Genomic DNA, 21,380 nt, shown 5'->3' on the forward strand with positions numbered 1-21,380 from the left:
TGAGTGCCACAGAGAGTGCCAGTGCCACAAGAAGGATCTCGCTGTCTCTCCTGAGGTTTAACACAAAATATGAGGCCTTTGCTTCATTCCAGGGTTCAGGTCAGAAACGTCCCAGTTTATCTTGATTCACATGGACAACGAACTCACTCCGATCAACAAAGCAGAACAACTTATATAACTTATAGCATGTGAATGAACGTCCCGTCCATCTTCTATTCATTTAGTTAAAACATGTAATACACACATACAATTTGAATTTACAATGTATTATATTCTTATTATCTTTTCTTTTACATCTGCTGCATCAAGCTGGATTCACCCTGAGTTAAGATAAGAACAACTTTGGTTGAACCAACAAAGGATCAAAACCACAATCACAAACTGTTTATTGCCAAGTACGTTACACATACAAGGAACTTGGCTCGATGACTAAAACACAGTACAATAGTATAATAGTATAATGAGAGATAATGTAAAAATAGAAAAAATGTGGTAAACAAACAAGAGTATGTTAAAACAAGTATATTATTAAAGTCACTGTGTGTGTATATATATATATATATATATATATATATATATATAATATATATATGATATATAGATCTCCAGAGACTCTTCCCAACAGCACATATATTTGTCTTCACAGTGTAGTTCATTTGTCAGAGCTTGCGATCAGGAACGAGGTTTAGCTTCTGTCACTCGGCAGCAGATCCAACCTCTGCTTCCAGTAAACGATGCTCAATAAGTGTGTTCTTCTGATGGAGACGTGGGGGCAGCAGGTATATGAACATGCACAGAGAGCAGGGAGAAGGGATGCACGTGTTCTCTGGTTCCCTCAACAGGTTCATGTGACCATGACTGCATGTGTTTTACAGATCCATCCCTTCATGGAGCAGAGTGGACATTCAGCCCAATCCTCCCTTCATGACTTCTATTGAACAAGTATGCCGCTGTTCAGTCTGATCGCTCTTCAGTTGGTTGTTAGAAATGTCTATTCACATGGTGTGTGTGTGTGTGTGTGTGTGTGTGTGTGTGTGTGTCATCTCGACATAAAATGCCACTTTCAGAAGAAACAACATTGTTTTGAATGCAAAGTATTATTTTGCAGGAGATGTGTGGACTTTAGCGGTGTGTGTGCGTCTGGTCTGTGATTAGGAGATCTGCTTTCATGAACTGCCTGTAAACGATTGAAAGAAACCCCTGTAATGAGATGTCAGCAGTCGAACACCATCTTCGGTTCAACATGTCTATTCACACACCGCTCTCCTTCCGCCGTGACTGCTGCGTCATCGTCACTCCAAACTCACTTTCACTTTTGATTCGAGTCCTTCGGAAGCGCAGCTGCTCGGTGCTCGGTGTGATCTCACTTTACGGCACTTCGACAGGAAAATAAAGCAGTAAAGAAGTACAGAACAGGTAGTAATCGATTTACCGTTAATATTGGCGCATTTAACTGGCTGTCTTTAGTCGCAGACTACGTTGTTTACCGAGTTTCCCTTTCGGACCCGTCAGGTCATGGCCGACATCTGCAGTAACCGCCCGGTTAATGGCAAGGTAAGGGTCGTGTGCTCGTTACTTCTCGGTGGAGAACTGAGTGAAGCAGCCACATCATTACCGGAGGTTAACGGAGCTAATGTTTGTCATGGGCAGGAGGAGGACGGGGGTCTGGAAGAGGAAGCCAGAGAAACCGAGGAGGCCAAGAAGGAGCTGGAGACATGGAAGGTAAGAATCCGCCTCCTGACCGTGAATACAGCCTGACACGTTCCAGAGGGTCAAGCACAGAGAACTGTTTCATTACAGCAGGGCTCAACACATAACCATTATGTTCTGCTCTGACTCTGCACAGCTAGATAACATGTAGCTAATGTTACTTATTCATTTAGCCTAAAGTAGGCCTAACGTTACTTATTCATTTAGCCTAAAGTAGCCCTAGCGTTACTTATTCATTTAGCCTAAAGTAGCCCTAGCGTTACTTATTCATTTAGCCTAAAGTAGGCCTAACGTTACTTATTCATTTAGCCTAAAGTAGGCCTAACGCTACTTATTCATTTAGCCTAAAGTAGGCCTAGCGTTACTTATTCATTTAGCCTAAAGTAGGCCTAACGTTACTTATTCATTTAGCCTAAAGTAGGCCTAGCGTTACTTATTCATTTAGCCTAAAGTAGGCCTAACGTTACTTATTCATTTAGCCTAAAGTAGGCCTAACGTTACTTATTCATTTAGCCTAAAGTAGGCCTAGCGTTACTTATTCATTTAGCCTAAAGTAGGCCTAACGTTACTTATTCATTTAGCCTAAAGTAGGCCTAGCGTTACTTATTCATTTAGCCTAAAGTAGGCCTAACGTTACTTATTCATTTAGCCTAAAGTAGGCCAAGCGTTACTTATTCATTTAGCCTAAAGTAGGCCTAACGTTACTTATTCATTTAGCCTAAAGTAGGCCTAACGTTACTTATTCATTTAGCCTAAAGTAGGCCTAACGTTACTTATTCATTTAGCCTAAAGTAGGCCTAACGTTACTTATTCATTTAGCCTAAAGTAGGCCTAGCGTTACTTATTCATTTAGCCTAAAGTAGGCCTAATGTTACTTATTCATTTAGCCTAAAGTAGGCCTAACGTTACTTATTCATTTAGCCTAAAGTAGGCCTAGCGTTACTTATTCATTTAGCCTAAAGTAGGCCTAACGCTACTTATTCATTTAGCCTAAAGTAGGCCTAACGTTACTTATTCATTTAGCCTAAAGTAGGCCTAACGTTACTTATTCATTTAGCCTAAAGTAGGCCTAACGTTACTTATTCATTTAGCCTAAAGTAGGCCTAGCGTTACTTATTCATTTAGCCTAAAGTAGGCCTAACGCTACTTATTCATTTAGCCTAAAGTAGGCCTAACGTTACTTATTCATGTAGCCTAAAGTAGGCCTAACGTTACTTATTCATTTAGCCTAAAGTAGGCCTAACGTTACTTATTCATTTAGCCTAAAGTATGCCTAACGTTACTTATTCATTTAGCCTAAAGTAGGCCTAACGTTACTTATTCATTTAGCCTAAAGTATGCCTAGCGTTACTTATTCATTTAGCCTAAAGTAGGCCTAACGTTACTTATTCATTTAGCCTAAAGTAGGCCTAGCGTTACTTAGTCATTTAGCCTAAAGTAGGCCTAACGTTACTTATTCATTTAGCCTAAAGTAGGCCTAGCGTTACTTATTCATTTAGCCTAAAGTAGGCCTAACGCTACTTATTCATTTAGCCTAAAGTAGGCCTAACGTTACTTATTCATTTAGCCTAAAGTAGGCCTAACGTTACTTATTCATTTAGCCTAAAGTAGGCCTAACGTTACTTATTCATTTAGCCTAAAGTAGGCCTAGCGTTACTTATTCATTTAGCCTAAAGTAGGCCTAGCGTTACTTATTCATTTAGCCTAAAGTAGGCCTAGCGTTACTTATTCATTTAGCCTAAAGTAGGCCTAACGTTACTTATTCATTTAGCCTAAAGTAGGCCTAGCGTTACTTATTCATTTAGCCTAAAGTAGGCCTAACGTTACTTATTCATTTAGCCTAAAGTAGGCCTAACGTTACTTATTCATTTAGCCTAAAGTAGGCCTAACGCTACTTATTCATTTAGCCTAAAGTAGGCCTAACGCTACTTATTCATTTAGCCTAAAGTAGGCCTAACGTTACTTATTCATTTAGCCTAAAGTAGGCCTAACGTTACTTAGTACCTTAATAATAAGAAGATTCTGCAGCAATATGTATTTGTAGAAATGTGGTCATCATTATCTGGAACTACTTCTCCTGTTAGAAACAGCCTCAATGCAAACTGTCCACAGGTCTCTCACAGTCTCTCTGAACTTCTCCGTCTGTGTCTTTCAGACTAAAGCAGACAAAGCCGATGATGTGAAAGCCAGGCTGATCTTGGAAAAACTGGAAGAAGATGAGGCCAAGGAGAAGGCCAAGCAGGAGATGATGGCTCACCTTAAAAAGCAGCAGGAGTGTCAGAAGGAGTTCCAGCTCAACATGAACACAGTGCAGGTACAGTTATGTCATCTCTGTAAACCCACAGGGAGAATTACAGAGCACTCACTGCATGTTCTCACCTGATCCTCTCATAGGAGGAAATCCTGCTGCTTGGTGGACGCAGACAGGATCTGCTGGACAAACTGAAGAGATGTCAAGCTGCGCTGGAGGCGAAGAGGGCCGAGTCCACAAAACTCAAGCAGAAATTCAAGGTGGGAATGAAGTCAGTCCATCTAAGTACACCAACCTGCCGCTGCATGGCAGCAACAGAATACAACATCTTAACAATACAGCAAGTCATTGGCATATCCAACAATAACAACTTTATGTCATTATTGTTGTCTATTGTATTGCAGATCTACGCCCAGATTCCAGACACAGAGGTGGAGTTCAGCGCTCAGAGTAAAGAGGAGAGGGACGACAACAGTCAGCCAATCAGAGGAGTGTTTGCCATCAGCCAGAGACCCACTGTGCTCCTGCAGGGAGGACAGGCACTCATCACCTTTGAAGAAGAGAAGGGTACGCTTCAGTCATAGGCTGGAATATGACAAGTAGCTGGTTCTTAATCTGTCTTTTCTGTTTTTCTTTAGATTTAGATGAACAAAGTCTCAACAACCTGTGCTGAGGCTGACTGGCTGTGTCAGATACGCTCATTAGTAGACATGTAAATAGCAAACGTTTAACATTACCTCAAGTCAATGTAGCTGAACAGCCAGCAGGGGGGGCTGCTGTTTTGGACACGTATCAACAGATAGAAGGGAGTGGAACAATAACAGTGTCCTGTGGTCCATTAAGACAGTATTATCCTCATGCTACCGCCACACGGACGGGTTTTCCTCTTAGAAAGCATATCTTTTGCTACTTCAACACCTAAACGGTTTTAGTTGGAAAACTCTTGGCTTGTGTTTTAGTCTGGAGAGGCAGAAACAGAGACGCACCAACCTTCAGTCTTGATTGGCTCCTATCAGTCCCGGTTTGTGGCTTTGGGGAGGGCGATGGATACACAACAGAGGACTTTCCTTTTCTTATCATTGCGTATCATTGTTCTGCACAACTATTGTAAAGGTCAGAGAAAGTGTAAAGGAACAAGAGCGTAAATGCTCTCCAGTAAGACGGGGACTTGGTGTGGACGGAGATGAGGAAAGGCTGGTGTGACCAGAGATGGTTCTGGTTTGAAGAGAGAAACCCATGTAGCCTCACTGTGACGACTCTATTCTGTCCTCCAGTGGCCTTTCAGATCCTGAAGATTGCCAAGTGCTCTGTGTCCTGTGAGAACATCAGTCTGGATGTGAAACCAAAAAGAATCACCATGGATCCCGCTGTTAAGTTTGAGGTACGTTTTGTTGTCCACTTTCAGGTAAGACACAGAGAGACAGAGACAGACAGAGAGAGACACGGACGGACGGACACAGACACAGACAGACAGACAGACACACAACCTGTGTGTGAACCAGCTCACTCGGCTCCCTTCTTCCCACAGACACTGACAAAATAAACTACAAGTGTAGCTCAACTCATTTCCCAACATCAGACTGACTCACAGAACAATGGTGCTCAATGTGTTACATGCTGTACACGGGGTCTGTATTCTTTGCACTGAGCATTACTGTCACCAATGTAGGTCCACCTTGATGTGTCCAGACGGGAGCTCAAGGTTTCCAACGTCCCCCCTTCCATACCAGAGGAGAGGACAAAGGAGCACCTGGAGATGAGTTTCTCCAGGCCCAGCAGAGGAGGAGGAGAGGTGGACGGCGTGGAGTACGACAGGAACACTGAGACAGGACAGATCACCTTCCTCCACCCTGGAGGTAAGACTCTCTGAGCCAGGGCTGCAGAGCAGACGTGTCTCAGTGGATTTGTGTCGCTAGCACCTGATTTACTGAGAGAAGCTCATTAGACACAGCCTGCAAGGGAGGGAGAGCTCATAGGACACCAGCTTCCATTCAGAGCAATGACAACATTCAAATGTTCAGGGCTAATGATATCATGAATGCAACAACACTACCACTGAGGGCACATGTCTCTAACCACAGCAGCCAGGCTACTGTGTTCATTGATGCATCATGATTCAGCACTATGGTTACGCCTGTTAGTTATCCTCCTCATATGCACAGTGACAGCCCAACCTGTGTGATGCTCTATCCTAGTGTGTTCATGTTGTTTATTCATTGAAGAGCAGTCAGGAGTGGATCAGAAGTGTGGGTTTGTTGGGATTGATTGTTCAACACAGGCTGGAACCTCTCTCCTCTGTTGTTTGCTGCTTAACACATCTTACAATGACAACTGTCAACATGCTGCACTCAAGATGCAACCCCGGAGGAACTGAAACCGTGTGTGTGTGTGTGTGTGTGTGTGTGTGTTTGCGTGTGTGTGTGTGTGTGTGTGTGTGTGTGTGTTTGCGTGTGTGTGTGTGTGTGTGTTTGCGTGTGTGTGTGTGTGTGTGTGTGTGTGTGTTTGCGTGTGTGTGTGTGTGTGTGTGTGTGTGTGTGTGTTTGCGTGTTTGCGTGTGTGTGTGTGTGTGTGTGTGTGTGTGTGTGTGTGTGTGTGTGTGTGTGTGTGTGTGTGTGTGTGTGTGTGTGTGTGTTTGCGTGTGTGTGTGTGTGTGTGTGTGTGTGTGTGTGTGTGTGTGTGTGTGTGTGTGTGTAGTTGCTGAGGGCCTGGCCCTGAGTGGGAGGTACCGTGTGGATCTGGACTCTGAAGTGAACGTGCAGGTTGGACACGTTTACAAATACCAGCTGTGCAAGTTCCAGGTGAGATGTTGGAGTCGTGCTTTACATCACACAGCTAGAGTCTCTATGTTTACCATCATGTGTTTAATGTTAACTTGTTGTACATTAATGTTATAATTAGTGCTGGGCAACGATTACAACTTTTAATCGCGATTAATCTCATTGTTATTTGCAAAATTCAATAATGAATTCAAAAGTAGTGTATTGTGCACTTTTATTTTAAAGTGCTGCTATATGAACAAAAGGTCAATAACATTTGGTTTAAACACTTTAAACACATCAGGTTCTTGTTAGCAGCAGTATTCCCTCTACACAGTATCAGTTATAACACAGTTATAATGATTCTGATCATAGATATTCAGCCGGTGTTCACAACTTTATCTTCATGTGTGTAAGAGATGATATTTAAATATACACCTTGAGAACTGAAACCTATATACATCATGTTCTTATGTTTGTTAGATTCTCAGTAGTGATACTACATGATGCTTATTATACATATTACAAACAAAACACTTTAAAAACTCTAAAAAAATAATTTAAATGAATCATTTATTTTTTGGTATTTTGGTCAGACACATATGCAACGCTGATTACCATAATATGTGTTTTAAATGTACGTTGGTACATAGAGGGTGATAAGAAGCTGTACATGGAGGGACTTAGGACCCAGGGGAATGTAGGTGAAGGAAACAGGAAGAGACGGGAGAGACGCCACACAAACAGCTGTTCACCGCTCGCTGCCGGCCGGGTCAGCCGGCAGGTTCTTGTGTTAAAAATGTCCACTTAATAATAAAAACAAAACTGCGTTAACGCACGATAAAATGTAAAATAAAATTGTTGCCGTTAATGAATGAATGCGTTAACACGATAATAACGCGTTAACTTGCCCAGCACTAGTTATGAAATACACAAGTGATTCCCAAAGGCTGGGTCGGGACCCACCGCTGGGTCGTGAGAGATATTAACAGGGTCGCCATATAAATCGTCTTTTATTCAACATTAATATCTGCAGTTCACCTTAGAGCCACATGTGGTTCTGATAGCTGCAGTCTTCTTATAACAGTGAGTCCATTATGACAGGAGAGCGTACGTTCAACTGATGAGAGCCATGAAGAGAACGAGATGTCTGTTAACTCCTCCTCAATGTAATTACAAAAAGTATTTAACATAAGCCCACACGCTTGAGCCCTCCACAGACCTCCACAGCCCTCCACAGACCTCCACAGCCCTCCACAGACCTCCACAGACCTCCACAGCCCTCCACAGACCTCCACAGCCCTCCACAGACCTCCACAGCCCTACACAGACCTCCACAGCCCTCCACAGACCTCCACAGACCTCCACAGACCTCCACAGACCTCCACAGCCCTACACAGACCTCCACAGCCCTCCACAGATAGAGAGCATGTTCACAAAACAACTCCAAGAAGAGCAGAGACGATGTCCTGTTTTAATCCAGGCTCTTAGTAAGATTATAAGACATTTTGTTTTGCTATTGCGGCATTCAGGGGGTCTGAAGGGTCAATCAAGGGGTCTTAGACCCCCGAGAACCCCCATATTTCACACACTGGGTTTACCTATTCAAAATAACATACGGTCAGTGAAAGTGGTCAGGAACGCTCATTTCTGCACAAAGGCTCCTCATGATTCAGAGATGAGGCCTGTTGGGGGGTCGCTGCGGTTTGTCTCCCCAGAGAAACAGTTTGTGACCCAGTGACAGACACTGAAGGGTTCTGAACCACCTGTATTATCAGAGGTTGGCATCAAAAACGGGATCCTTTTAGTATCGATCAACAGCTCAAGTTCATACCAGTGGTGTCATCAATAACCGTCTGCTGGCGATTCATTTCAGACCTTCTGTGGCGCTCCAAAGCGTACCGTCCTCCTGAATGACATCGAGGACAAGGGGGACGAGGAGGACCTGCAGGACCACCTGGAGATCCACTTTCAGAAGCCCAGCAACTTCGGCGGTGAGATAGAGAGCATCCAGTACGCCTCCAGGGGGAAGGCTCTGCAGGCCTTCTTCTGTGAGGACTCACCTCCTACAGCTGCAAGATGAGCTGCTCCTCATCCGTCAGAAAATCATATCTGTAATATATTAATATGATATGAAAAGTTCATTTATTTGCTGTCCTGCTGAGAATTAGACGGGAATATTTAGTGATTTCATGGGCGAGGCACTGCTTTCTAACACGTATATGTGGAGGACACCAGTATGTAGACGCTAACAGCCTCACGGTCACTTGTGTCACTGTTGGGTTTCATGTCACACACTTCCTTAGAAAGCTGTGGATGCTCCTCCCTTCAGGGGTCACAGCTGCACAAACACAAGCTGAAGATAAAGCAGTTGCCTCGGTGATAGTCTGGGTATTATTAGTGACACTGGCACACTTCCTGTCCTCCTGTTTTAGGCCGATACTGGACATGTTTTAAACGTGTCGTACTTTCTCTTCTTCTCTGCTCATTAAATGATCTTTATGCTGAATCAACCACAGGAGGAGTGTTTTCTTCACTGAGACTGGATCCATCCGAACATGACTCCATATACGGCTGAGGTTTACACCCTCAGGACTTTCACATAAACTCCCTGTCGGTCGGCCCTTTTGAATTTAGTCCACAGCTGGTCGGATATCGGAGGGAAAACTCAAACTGAACACATCACTTGATGTAGCTAATGGGCTCAGAGCTGCTCACTTCATTCATTTGAATTCTCTGTGACTTTGCTTCAATACGGAGCCATTCAAAGCACAACGGATGATTAATATGAAGATACATTAAAGGTCAGTGTTGGGAATGACACGTTTGAATAGTCACACCTCTGAATTACTGTCATAGTTTGACTTAAAAGGGAAAGCATTTGACATGTTATCTCATTATGATTTTGTTTCATATTGTTAACCCAGTATAGCCTCTTCTAGTTCTCATCCTTCACTTTTCATCAGTCTTCTTTCTCTTGCTGGTAGGAATGGGTTCCATAGTCTCTGTCCTTCAAAACGAACCTCCATTACACTAAAGCGTACTGATCTCCTTTACAGCTCCACAAATCTAAATGTGACACAGAGAGTGGAAAAACAAAAGGTGAAGTCTGAGCGGAGCGTCATGGCGTCATTCAGATCCAAGAGGTTCATCTCTCCACAGTGTGTGATGAGAGTCACCAGAGAACCATCAATACGTCATGAGCATTTACACCCAGTTACTGGTGGTAGGCCGACTAACACACTGTCAATGGAGGAGCAACTCAATCTTTTACTGCTCGTCGTCTTCCAAGAAGTCGTCAACACATCCTGTGCTGGACTAGATGATGAAGCACTCACATTTCCATAAACTATTCATCTCAACATAAGAAAATATTTTTCGAACAAAGCTTTGGTGGTAGACAGAATTTCAACAAATATCTCCAGTAAGTTGTAAAACTACTCCGATACAACCACACGTGATGGCACTTTGTGGGGCCGTGGCAAGCTCCGGGTGAGCCGAACAAGCCGCCCAGCTGCAACGACCATCCAATCACAATCTCAACACTCACGGACTTTCAGGGAACGCTCCCGCAAAGTCCTTTAAACGTGTCTTTACAACACATGAAATACTTCACGTGGGATTGTGCAAACGCACCCTTGAAAGCATTTTAAGCTTTGAACAAAGTTATTGTAATAACTTGTCTTTGATATTTTCTTTAATAGTTTGATAGAGTAATGTGGGTTTCTTAACCCTAAATTAAAAGGATTTAAGTTATAATAACAGAAATGTGCTTAAATATATTTTTACATTTATATAACTGCATGTACAATATTTTAACACTTGAATAAACAATAATCAAATGCAGAGACAGTTATTTACCAATCTGTTAGGAGTAGTTACAGTTACACCGTCTTACATTTACCTTTGAGGGCGACCGTGATGCTGATGTGGCCCAGAGTGGAGATGACCCCTGCACTAAGTCATAACAACCACCCCGGACAAAAATAGAGATTGCTGGTTAACATTAGCCCTCCTGAATATTATGAAATATCATTAACAGTTTGATAGTTGGTTCGCTATTGATAACAAAGATGCTCTATTGCAATCACATTCATTAAGAATACTTGATGTGAGTTCAGTGACGTACTGACCCTTCCCTCTTGTATAGGTTCAGAAGAGGATGTCCTTCCTGCTCCAGCCCTGGAAGTTCAACCTGCTGTTATTTCTCTTTCTGTGTAATTACATTGTGAGGGATGAAAAGAACAGAGTCAAATGACTTGTATGTGCATTCATACTTGGACACATAAAGCAGATTCGGATGTCTACCAGAACATGTAACCAGCCCAGCCATACACATCCGCACTCCGGCCAGTAGGTGGCGGTAATGCGTATGATAGTTGTTTGCAAGCGCCATTCATCGAATTCACATAAAAAAAGAGTCGAGCCTCCATCACAACAGCGCATGCGCGTATTCAAGGTGAAGCTAGCATGAATGAACCTATGGGATGAACTTAGCTGCGACTGTTATGATAACTAGCCTTACGTGACTTCGGTCTTTCTAAACATCTGCACGAGTAATAGAAAGTATCACGTAACGCTAGCAGGTACAACTCCAGCGTCTTTGTATTGGGGTGGTCTGTCCTACACCGCTAAGTAAGGCTGGCTTCTACTTTCAACTGTTCGGTAAGTTCGGGTTCTTGCTCTGTTGTCAGCCTGTAGGTGACTTTAACCGCCGGTGTGTTCCGTGACTCATCAGATTGAGTGACTGTAAAGTGGCCCTATCTAAATGACTGCACAAGGTTTGCTTACAGCTCTCTGTCTCGGACAGTATGTGACCGAATGATAGAAGTATGGATCATAGCGTACTTGGTTTAGTTCTGTCACATCTTGTGGGATACACAGTTCTCCCTCTGGGTTAGGTTTTCATGTTACTGGTGTGTGTGTGTGGAGCTAGTTCCTGACTGCTTCACCTCTCTCCTCTCACAGAAACATAAGTGGACACTGCAGGAAAACAGGCCCACCAGGATGACCAGTGTAAGTGTGTGTGTGTGTGTGTGTGTGTGTGTGTGTGTGTGTGTGTGTGTGTGAGTGTGTGTGAGAGAGAGAGTGTGTGAGAGAGTGAGTGTGAGTGAGTGAGAGTGTGTGTCCCTGGGGGACATTCCGTTTGTTATCTCCCTGTTGTTTAACATGCATGCTCAGGTGCACACCATAGTTGTGCAGCTGGAGATGTTGGGGGAACAGTGTGTAGGATTTAGGATGATTTATTGGCAGAAGTTGTAGATAATATTCATAACTAAGTTTCAGTGGTGTATAAACACCTGAGACTAAGAATCATTGTGTTTCCGTTAATTAAGAGTATGATAAACCAAGTCTGTGTTACTAAAGTGTCTAGTTTATATCTGAAGAGCTCTTCATGTCTACACAGGGAGCCGGTCTTCCTCACAGAGTCCTCTATGTTGCACCGCCATGTTTCTACAGCAGCCCAGAAGGGACAAACAGAACACAGACTCTAGAGAGAGACCTCCGTGTTTTTACGTTGCTTGAAGGCCGCTGTAGTTCTCTGAATACTCTTGGAGAGGACGGCTGTAGCTCAGGGTAGAGCAGGTCCTCCTTTAACCACAATGTTGGACAATATCCTTTAAAATAAATAAATCTGTTAACGTGTAGACAGAGCCTTATTTGAAGCGGTTGCATGTGCAGTATGTGTACATACATACGAGTGTAGGCTGAATAAAAGAAACGCCGCTCTTTATGAACTCCATCATCCAAAATGATCATACAGTTGAATCACCAACAGGTGCTGTGCAGCAGAGCCAGGCTGGTCAGTTACCTCCCAGGGCTGCATGTGTTGGTGCATCGTGTGGCCGGAGCCAGAGCCTCCTCTGCTGCTGGATCATCGGGCTCTGATGAGCCCCGCATAGCCATCACTCCCTCTGACATGGGTAGGGTGTTTGCTTTTCAACATGAAGTAGCTGGAGCTGATGATACAATATAAAAGGAGAGCCTGCTAAAGATCCTAATGTGTGGCAGTCAACACAAAGCTTTGAAAGGGCATCAAAGGCAGCAAGATGGTTAAATAGCTGTGCAGCCTCTTCCTCTGAGCCACTGATGATGGTATAGACCAAGCCTGTAAGAACATCATTTTACCTGTTGCATTTATTTGACCTGTGAATAACGTTCTTCTTATGGACTCTGGACAGTGTGGCCCGATGAGAGCATGGGCCCTTTTGGACCCCAGGACCAGCGCTTCCAGCTGCCCGGTAATGTGGGATTTGACTGCCACCTGGAGGGATTAGCGGAGCAGAAGAAGAGCCTGCCACCAAACGCTATCCCTGACGTGCTGTCCTCCCCGTCCAGCAGTGACAGACATGACTTCATTCTGGCCCAGGTCATCGGAGAGTTCTTTGTAAGTACAGTAATGTTGACACTCGTAGTCCGGCTGCAGAGCTCCAGACTCAGCCACCTCTGTGCTGAAAACAGTGTGTCACGTTGTTGGGAAGGAAAAGGAGCGTGTTCAGCATATATAAAAACTAAATTATTGACATCAATATTATTAATGTCAGTAAGATTATTAACGATTTTTAATAATAACGGGGCACCAGCCTGAGAACAGGGACCAATAACCAAACTATAAACTAAGTCTCATAATTAGTGTTCACTCACAATGTCAACAGTCTGAGTACTATCATACATTCAGAGTGAACAGTGAAGGTGTGAGTACGAACACAGACCACATATCAGCTGTTATCACAATACACATGCACACAGTAATCACAGACAGCTGCTCTTTAAAGTATAACAGAGTTTATTAAGTTCTAATAATAATGATCTAGTCCACTAATATCTAAAACTAACTACAACTATACATTCATGAGTGTGTGTTTCTGTCAGGAGAAAGATGAGCCAGCCTCGTCTCACAACGTCAGTCGAGCTGAGCGAGCTGAGCAGTACTTTGACAGCTCCAGTCTGGAGTGTGCCATACAGTCCTGCCCTGAACTCCTAAAGAAAGGTACAGAACTGAGACCGCGCTGGAGCAACTCACACAACTATTATCCATGTTGGTGTTCTGAATGTGGACCGGTTCTTAAGAAGCAGGCAGTGTGGCCTTGGTTAACAGTGTTGTGAATGTTTGTGACTTGGTCACGGTCTTTCTCTCCACCTCCAGGAGAAGGTGCTGCTCTGACTGCTGAGGAGCAGTGCTTCCTGTTTCTGGCTGATGTGTACGGTTCCTTTTCTGTTCCATCAACAGATTTCCAGTCCATGTTTCCTGAGGCTCCATCCACTGGTATGATGGTGGTCACAGTGACCCAAAAGACCCAGAACGATATGACGTCATGGAGTGCTGAGGTGGGACAGGAGAGAGATCAGATGCTTGACAAGGTGAGCTGCTGTATGTGTGGGGGGGGGGGGGGGGGTTCTATGTTTAGGCAGACTGGGACACTCTCTTGCAACTGCTCCAGCCTTTGAGTCCAATAACCGTGGAGTCCGAGTCTATCTACGGCTCTTCTCAACTAGAAGGCCATCAGAGAGCCCAGGCCTCCATAAGTCAGACATAAAGCCTGTTCATGCCCCATGATTTGGATCCACCCCTAAATACCTGTATGATGGCTCGTTCCTTGGCCCATGCTACACCCTTCCACCAAGTTCCTTAAAAACCGGGCCAGTAGTTCTTCTGTCATCCTGCTGACAAACCAACAAACCAACTGAACCGACAACGTAGCTCCTTGGCTGAGGTAATAAATCGTTCTGCACCTCATTCACAAGTTTAGACCTACAACCTAGAAGATGAATGTTAAGGGTGCCACAATATGTGCGCATGTCTAATTATGGGACTGTTACCGACTTGTGTGATCCAAACATTTCCAGTAACTACAGAGCGTTGTAAAGCATTTACTGAATCATTAACAAAATCTTTTCTCTACTAGAATATACTGCTTTCATTTGTGCTTCCTATTCGTTGGCGTTCAGCGTCGTCACTGCAGTCAGGAGTCACTGACGACTTAGAGATAATCTACACGTTTATAGAAAATGAAGATGCATTTATTAGAAGGATTTGTGGAAATTAAGTTTTTGCCTGTTTGGATATTATTCAAGTTGTCCCCCGTGCTTCACACACTGGCTCCAATCAATACATTGCACCTGCATTAACCTTTGCTGCAACGTCATCCCACAAGGCACTGCATCGGCCACTTCTGTGCAGTGCTTTGGTGACATTAATGTTATTCCATCTGGACTTCCTGGATCTGAAACCACACGGCTCCATAAACGCTGCTCTGTGTCACTGCAGGGCAGAGAGGAAACATTCCATAGCCGCTTTGCGTGAGTCTTTCAATGCTGAAATAAGGAATACCGAAAACCAGAGGTTGTCTTTTAAATATGTATTCTCTGAGCAGAGAAGGTTTAATCATCACAACAGAATGCGTACAGTCTCAGTGAGGAAGAACCAAGGAGAAAGTGAACAAGCTTTCTCTATACAGAAGGATCAACGGTGGGGGCCGATGGCCAATGTTACACATCCTGGTGTCAGACTGATAGAAGCAACAATGGAGAACAAAGGGCCAGCAACCACAACAAGCAGCAGGACGGCCTAGTGCTGCCGAGGAGGAGGGAGGGCCTGCAGAGTTGTAATGCTGACAGCCATTGAGGAAACATTCCTACAAACAGTTCTGTCCTCATAGTAACGACCTGCTGTCACAACATGGTGGTGATTTGGCATGAAGCCATGAGCTCATGTGGCCCTCTGCAGGTGAGGAATGGGCACCTGGTGGGTAATACCACCAGAGACCACCAGGTGGCAGCATCAGATAACGATGGCAGGATGATGGCTGGTGTCGAGTTGTCCATTGTGGAAATGAATGTCGAGACATCAGATATCACCGATATGTTTAGTAGATGTAGAAAGATGTAGTCGTCTGATGAACCCATCTGACTGAGTACAGGAGTCTGTTTAGAGTCGATATCACTATGAAGCCCACGCACCATATAAACAAAACCCAAATCGTTCTGTGCTGATGAAGCTGCTTGTTCCATAAATTCCACTTGTATTGTGAGCTCAGAACAACCTGATATAACCTGATGTGATGTGATGTTGTTTCCCTGATCTCCTCTGTATGACGTCTCATTGTTTGTAATCTAACAGTAGTCCTTCTCTGCATGATCAATCTATACTGTTCACATTGTGTCAGTGCACCATCGATAGATTCACTTCATCTATATATAGTAATATATGTAGAGTAAAATATTCATTTAACTATAAATTCATTGATTTTTCCTTTAAGCCCACTTGAATGTGTTTCAATGAGGATTTTTTGCACTTTTGACATTTCCCTCCTTCGTTGTGACCTCACCACATAATGAATACGCATATTTAACTATCAGTGATGTTGCACGGGTCAGTTCATGCTGGACAGACCTAGATGTACTTTGACTCAGAGACGACTGTAGCTGAAGAAGTACAGCTCATCCCCGTAGAGCGTGCTGTCTGTACGGAGAGGAAACATCTGGACTCTTATCTCTGGAGGAGACAATTCAATTTATTCACATAGCGTCAAATCCTACAGAAGTTATCTGGAGACACTTTGATATGGAGCAGGGTTAGACCGTAGAGCCAACGGTCCATAACGGCAGAACCGGGCTCACAGATGTGATTTCAGTAGAACAGTTTGTATTGTTACGATTTTAAACATGAGTGCATCAAATGAATCTGACAGAACCAGGTGTCTTTTGGATTTTTGGGAGAAGATATGAATCATCTGGTCTCTTAGCCACACATGGGTATCTGAAGGTCTCTGAAGCTGTTTCTCTGCTTACAGTTTGTTGATGGAGCGAAGGAGATCTGCTGCGCTCTGCAGAGGGAGGGCTTCTGGGCCGACTTCATCGACCCGTCCTCGGGCCTGGCGGTAAGATAGCGCTGTCACTCACTGATGTAGAGGGAACTCTTCATGAGGGATAGCACTTTATCAAATCTCTTCCAGTTCAGAATCTGCTCATCTAATCTCTTTGGGTAGCTTGTTTGGTGGAATGCAAACATCTTCATGGAAAAGATCTCTCCTGTTTGTAGAACGGATGCTATTGCAGCAGCTACGCTAACCTCTTCAGAAGCCGCCATTGTTGTTTAGAACCAACAGTCTCCTCCCTGTGTGGTCACACACACCTAAGCCCCGCCCCTAGCTGCCTGTGGCTCCTGATTGGACACAAACACATTATTTGAAGCCTGACGATACATTTCGAGTGAAATGTGGTCCTGAGATTCTCACTACGGTCTGGAGACATGCTGAGAATCCAGCCGCAGTGCAAGGTAAAGGACAGATGTGAACAGATGCAGATCTACTCACGGGGCCGGGTTCTAAACACATCTTCCACTAGTATAGAGTGTTGGCCCAGCTTATGCAAGTTAGTCTGTTTCACCACAGTAATACCTGAGTGAGTAGCTCGGAGCTGTAGTGCTGTAGTTACTATAGTGCTGCACAGCATGTTGTCACCACTAGTTGGCACGGCAAACCAGAGTATTGGATTGGGTGAAGCGTCTCAGGTTCACTCAAAGTTCACATGGTTGTGTAGGCCTCAGTTTAGAAGGTGCACAGTGAGCCGGGAGAGATTACCTGAGACTCATGTGAAGCGGTCTGAGCTGGACTCGACAATGGGAACGGGTCAGAGTTGGTGCTGAGCGCCCAGCTCAATACTTTGATTGATTTATAAGAACCGCTAAAGAAAAAAGCCAGACCGGCTCTGCAGTTTGACTTCAAATCATTTAAACTTGGACTGTTATGAGAGCGCTGTAGGATCAGGGTAAGGACACAGGATACGTTGTAGGATCAGGGTAAGGACACAGGATACGTTGTAGGATCAGGGTAAGGACACAGGATACGTTGTAGGATGAGGATACAGGCCGTGTTGTTCTTTACATCGTGTTATACTCTCACCATCAGGGATGTTAATACTTAACCATTAGACAACAATATCCAGTTTGACCATTTTGATCAGTGAAACAAAACAAAAGACAAATACATTTATATCTTTTTAAACTCAGCAGAACTCAGAAGAGCAGCTTGTCACTAGAGTGAGAATAGCTGGTCCACCTTAAAGGTCAGTCCACCTTAAGGAAGCCCGAGTTGTTGCTATCTTCGAGGCTAACCTTCTCTTTGATCATCAGACGAGAGACGTTAGCTAATGAGGAGCTGTAGCATTTATTCAGCCTCAAATAAAGTGTCGACACGCGTCTGCTCCATTCACAGCTGTGACGGCACTGCTGACGTCACACTCGTCTCTCTCTCGCGCTAACGTGAACACATCCCAATACTCTGCTGTAAAGCTAAGCTAAGCTCGTTCATGTGGTGGACGTGTCCATGACCGTGTGTGCGTTGGTAAACTTCAACCACAGCAGCCTGCATGCACGGCCCACACCGTGTAGGTTAACGGGGCGGGCTGTCGATCAGAAGATGAATTCAGAATTATTACCCTCAGTCAACATTCAAAGCTGCTGGTATGTTGTAAAGGCATTGAACAGAATTGCATACGTTGTTCTGGAGATGGATGTGATCACATAACTATATGATGGATGTGATCACATAACTATATGATGGATGTGATCACATAACTATATGATGGATGTGATCACATAACTATATGATGGATGTGATCACATAACTATATGATGGATGTGTGTTCCTCCCCAGTTCTTCGGCTCCTACACCAACAACACGCTGTTTGAGACCGATGACCGGTACCGTCACCTGGGCTTTCAGATCGAGGACCTGGGCTGCTGCAGAGTGATCCGGCACTCTCTGTGGGGGAGCCATGTTTTTGTGGGGACTATATTCACCAGCGCACCGCCCAGCAGCGTCGTCATGAAGAAGCTGCAGGGCAGCTGAACACGTGCTCAGGAACACAATTCTTTAAGAACATTATGAACCTTGCAGTATGTATGTATTGATTTCTAATGTAGATTACAGTCCCTCTGGCTGAAAGCGGCTGTCTTCATATTAAAGTGGTCGTTGACTAAACTGAATGAGACCCCTCTCAGTACCACCAGCCCTCTGTCTCACTGCTGATGTCATTGTGTGTCTGAGCTGTCATCACGTGACTCCATGAGCTCTACTGGAGCTGTGACTTCACCCGTCCATCTTAAAGTGTTCGTCTTTGGAAACTTCAAAAAGCAGAAAATAGATCCTGCTTCCTGCTGCTGCTGCTTAGAAAAGACTATTTAGAGGAAAGCAGAATATATGATACTCTAAATACTCTAAATACTTTAGTTCAGTGCTGGAAAACAAAACTGAGATTTTGGGGAAATGTTGTCAACAACAGTGTTATTGTGGAGAACCTGAAGTAATTCTGGTGAAACATGTTTGACAGTTGTGATAAGCTTCCTAAAGTGTGGGGGTGCAGTTACCTGCGCAGTTTGGATCCCCGATTCTTGTTGAGTGCAATGCATGTTGGGTAGTGATTTAGTCCGACTTCCTCTGGAGGCTCGACTGCATGAAATGTGAGAGTCCCCCGGGACCAATACGCACAGAAGGAAGGGCTGAGTGCTCACTGTGAGTTCTTACATTGGTGCTGCTGATGAAACTCTTCATCAGAAGGCTCACGTCACCACTCACAGCGACATGACAACACTTCCATCATCATTCTTCATCTTTGGTCCACAATTTGTATCTACATGAACTTCAGCAGTATCAAATGTATTTAATGAGGACATTTCTGACCCATTGGTCTTTTCTCCATAAATGCAAACTGCTCAAAACCACGGAGAGAAAACACATGTAATCAGATTACCCTCCATAGAACCCCTAACAGCTTAATCCAGCTGTGTCAAAAATGATGAATGACAAGAACTCTCTGAAGTCACTTGTGTGTAAAGAACAAATGATCATTTACACATTAAGTGGAACTAAAACACACAAACACTATATGTATCTTGCCAAACTAATGTTACTGTTGATTACATGCACTACTGGCTGTTACTGCTGATGTGCTCGCAGGAAAAGAGATTCACCTCTTGATTCAAGGCTGGAGCTCAAAGTACATGTGAACATGGTCACATTTATTTTAGGCCCCTCTTAAAACATGTTCAATATTTAGGTAAACTTCTGAATGTTGTCAGTGTTGGGGAGTCTCTAGTCCTGCGTTCACACATACGCCTGCTCTACAAGGGTTCGGGCTACACAACCTAAAGTCTCAAACATCTCCGTCCCAGCTGCTCTCATTAACTGAAAGGGCTTCATTTTATTTTCCCATGTTTTTGTGAATAAGGTCCAGTCCCAACGTCCCCCTACAGGCCTTAAGAAGCGTAGCCAACCCACAGCGTTAGTTGAACTGTTACTTCCTGTAACTGTCTATAATCATAATCATGGCCAGGACTCTCTCTGCTCAGAGACAACTCTACAGCTTTGTTGTGACTTCTGTCTCCACTGCGCAGTGAATGAAACTCATCTCAACCAGACACAGAATTGGACCTGAAAGAAACTTTTCTTTAGCACTCTCCAATGAAGGGTTAAGGACAGAGGATGTCGTATTACAGAATGTAAGGCCCTCAGAGGTCATTTATTCAATAGGAAGAATGAGGTCGTGGATATCCGAAATGTTGTTTTTGAGTCAGAAGAGTTGAATTACAGATATATGCAATATATACATTCTAGCTATTAAATTCATTATCGTCTGCACTAGGTGTAAACTTCTTGTGTACAGTCAAAATAAAGTCTAGTTTCTAAATGTGTGTGTGGAGGATCTTTTAAACACATTCCATCAAGACTTGTTGACAGCTGTCTGCCTCGCTCATATGAATCACTATAGCTGCTGTAATGCAGTAACGAGTGCTCCACTTTATGCCTGTGCTTGTGTATGTACAGTAATACAGTATATATCACATTCACTCAGTATTAGAAAGCTCAACAACTATATTTCTTAAGATAAAGTAAAGCCCCCAGTCTTGATACATGTGTACAACAGTGTAAAGGAAGTGTGTGAAGGTATGAAGTGTGTGTGTGTGAAGGTGTAATCCCCTGGCTGACCGTGCAGGGTGCCCTGCTCTATCTAGTAATCCTGTTAGGCCTTCACACCAGGAATTCCATTCAATTAGGATTGGGATCAGCCTTGAGGTTTGTAATGAGCCACGCTGCATGTTCATGGGCTGACAAAAGCACAAACAGGCTGCAGTCTGGGGCCAGGCGTGGGAAGGAAGGCATGCTGGGACTTATTGCACTTGTATACGTGTCTCAGAGGATCTCCTTATGCATCGTGTGCATTGTGTTGCTATCATCTCTGCCAGGGGATCGTGGGATTGGTCGTGTGGGTGCGTTTGAATCTCCGCTGTCCACGGCAAATCTCACATTCTGCTGCACCAAACTGCATAATATTCTGGGTGCTCATTTAATGCTCCATGCTCAAGGACCTCTCATGGTTGCGGTGACTCACACGTTCTCAAAACACATTTTATTGCCTGATTGTTAAGGTCAGTTATTGACGGCTCCCTGATGACTCCTCACTCACTCAGCCCGGCCCAAAGCATCGCCTCAGCTTACAGCTAACGGAACGACACAGCTGAGCCAGAGACACAGTGGGGGGGGGGGGGGGGACGTCTGTCTGTCTGTCTGTTTCACTGGTATGTTTTAATTGAACCTTTATTTTGGTCCCATTGAGATTTTGAATCTTTCAACAAGCGGGTCCTGGTCAAGATGGCAGCATTA

The 21,380-nt window shown here is 44.1% G+C and overlaps 2 protein-coding genes across 7 annotated transcripts; both read left to right on the forward strand.

Moving 5' to 3' along the window:
• The first annotated feature begins 1,263 nt into the window (after nucleotides 1-1,263).
• Nucleotides 1,264-9,230, forward strand: nmi (N-myc (and STAT) interactor). 2 transcript variants are annotated; one of them, XR_012949468.1, is made up of 11 exons: nucleotides 1,264-1,416; nucleotides 1,513-1,554; nucleotides 1,651-1,722; nucleotides 3,866-4,024; nucleotides 4,105-4,221; nucleotides 4,366-4,528; nucleotides 5,236-5,342; nucleotides 5,631-5,817; nucleotides 6,656-6,759; nucleotides 7,938-8,207; nucleotides 8,594-8,734. XR_012949468.1 is itself a non-coding variant. In XM_076081059.1 (10 exons), the coding sequence occupies exons 2-10, from the start codon at nucleotides 1,516-1,518 to the stop codon at nucleotides 8,798-8,800; spliced, it is 1,155 nt and encodes a 384-aa protein (XP_075937174.1). In that variant the 5' UTR covers nucleotides 1,267-1,416; nucleotides 1,513-1,515; the 3' UTR covers nucleotides 8,801-9,230. The 2 variants fall into 2 exon arrangements, 1 of the variants encoding a protein (XP_075937174.1); XM_076081059.1 differs by lacking the exon at nucleotides 7,938-8,207 and having other exon boundaries at nucleotides 1,267-1,416; nucleotides 8,594-9,230.
• A 142-nt stretch (nucleotides 9,231-9,372) lies between these two features.
• On the forward strand, nucleotides 9,373-20,410 carry mmadhcb (metabolism of cobalamin associated Db). 5 transcript variants are annotated; one of them, XR_012949469.1, is made up of 9 exons: nucleotides 9,373-10,934; nucleotides 11,686-11,733; nucleotides 12,497-12,641; nucleotides 12,900-13,105; nucleotides 13,591-13,708; nucleotides 13,949-14,079; nucleotides 15,177-15,445; nucleotides 16,512-16,598; nucleotides 18,375-18,423. XR_012949469.1 is itself a non-coding variant. In XM_076081060.1 (8 exons), the coding sequence occupies exons 2-8, from the start codon at nucleotides 11,725-11,727 to the stop codon at nucleotides 18,567-18,569; spliced, it is 891 nt and encodes a 296-aa protein (XP_075937175.1). In that variant the 5' UTR covers nucleotides 9,373-10,934; nucleotides 11,686-11,724; the 3' UTR covers nucleotides 18,570-20,410. The 5 variants fall into 5 exon arrangements, 4 of the variants coding, with proteins under 4 accessions (XP_075937175.1, XP_075937177.1, XP_075937176.1 ...); XM_076081060.1 differs by lacking the exon at nucleotides 15,177-15,445 and having other exon boundaries at nucleotides 18,375-20,410; XM_076081062.1 differs by lacking the exon at nucleotides 15,177-15,445 and having other exon boundaries at nucleotides 9,373-9,521; nucleotides 18,375-20,410.
• The last annotated feature ends 970 nt before the right edge of the window (nucleotides 20,411-21,380 follow it).

Source organism: Anarhichas minor, unplaced genomic scaffold, assembly GCF_050575085.1.
Source record: "Anarhichas minor isolate MPS153535 unplaced genomic scaffold, ASM5057508v1 ptg000078l, whole genome shotgun sequence".
Classification (NCBI taxonomy): Eukaryota; Metazoa; Chordata; class Actinopteri; order Perciformes; family Anarhichadidae; genus Anarhichas; species Anarhichas minor.

Bases quoted from the DNA above. Each gene is read 5' to 3' on its own strand.
- nmi (XM_076081059.1), top strand. From the start codon at position 1,516: ATGGCCGACATCTGCAGTAACCGCCCGGTTAATGGCAAG. The intron at 4,529-5,235 runs GTACGCTTCAGT...TCTGTCCTCCAG, and splicing joins CACCTTTGAAGAAGAGAAGG to TGGCCTTTCAGATCCTGAAG. The intron at 5,818-6,655 runs GTAAGACTCTCT...GTGTGTGTGTAG, and splicing joins CACCTTCCTCCACCCTGGAG to TTGCTGAGGGCCTGGCCCTG.
- mmadhcb (XM_076081060.1), top strand. The intron at 13,106-13,590 runs GTAAGTACAGTA...TGTTTCTGTCAG, and splicing joins AGGTCATCGGAGAGTTCTTT to GAGAAAGATGAGCCAGCCTC. The intron at 16,599-18,374 runs GTAAGATAGCGC...GTTCCTCCCCAG, and splicing joins ACCCGTCCTCGGGCCTGGCG to TTCTTCGGCTCCTACACCAA.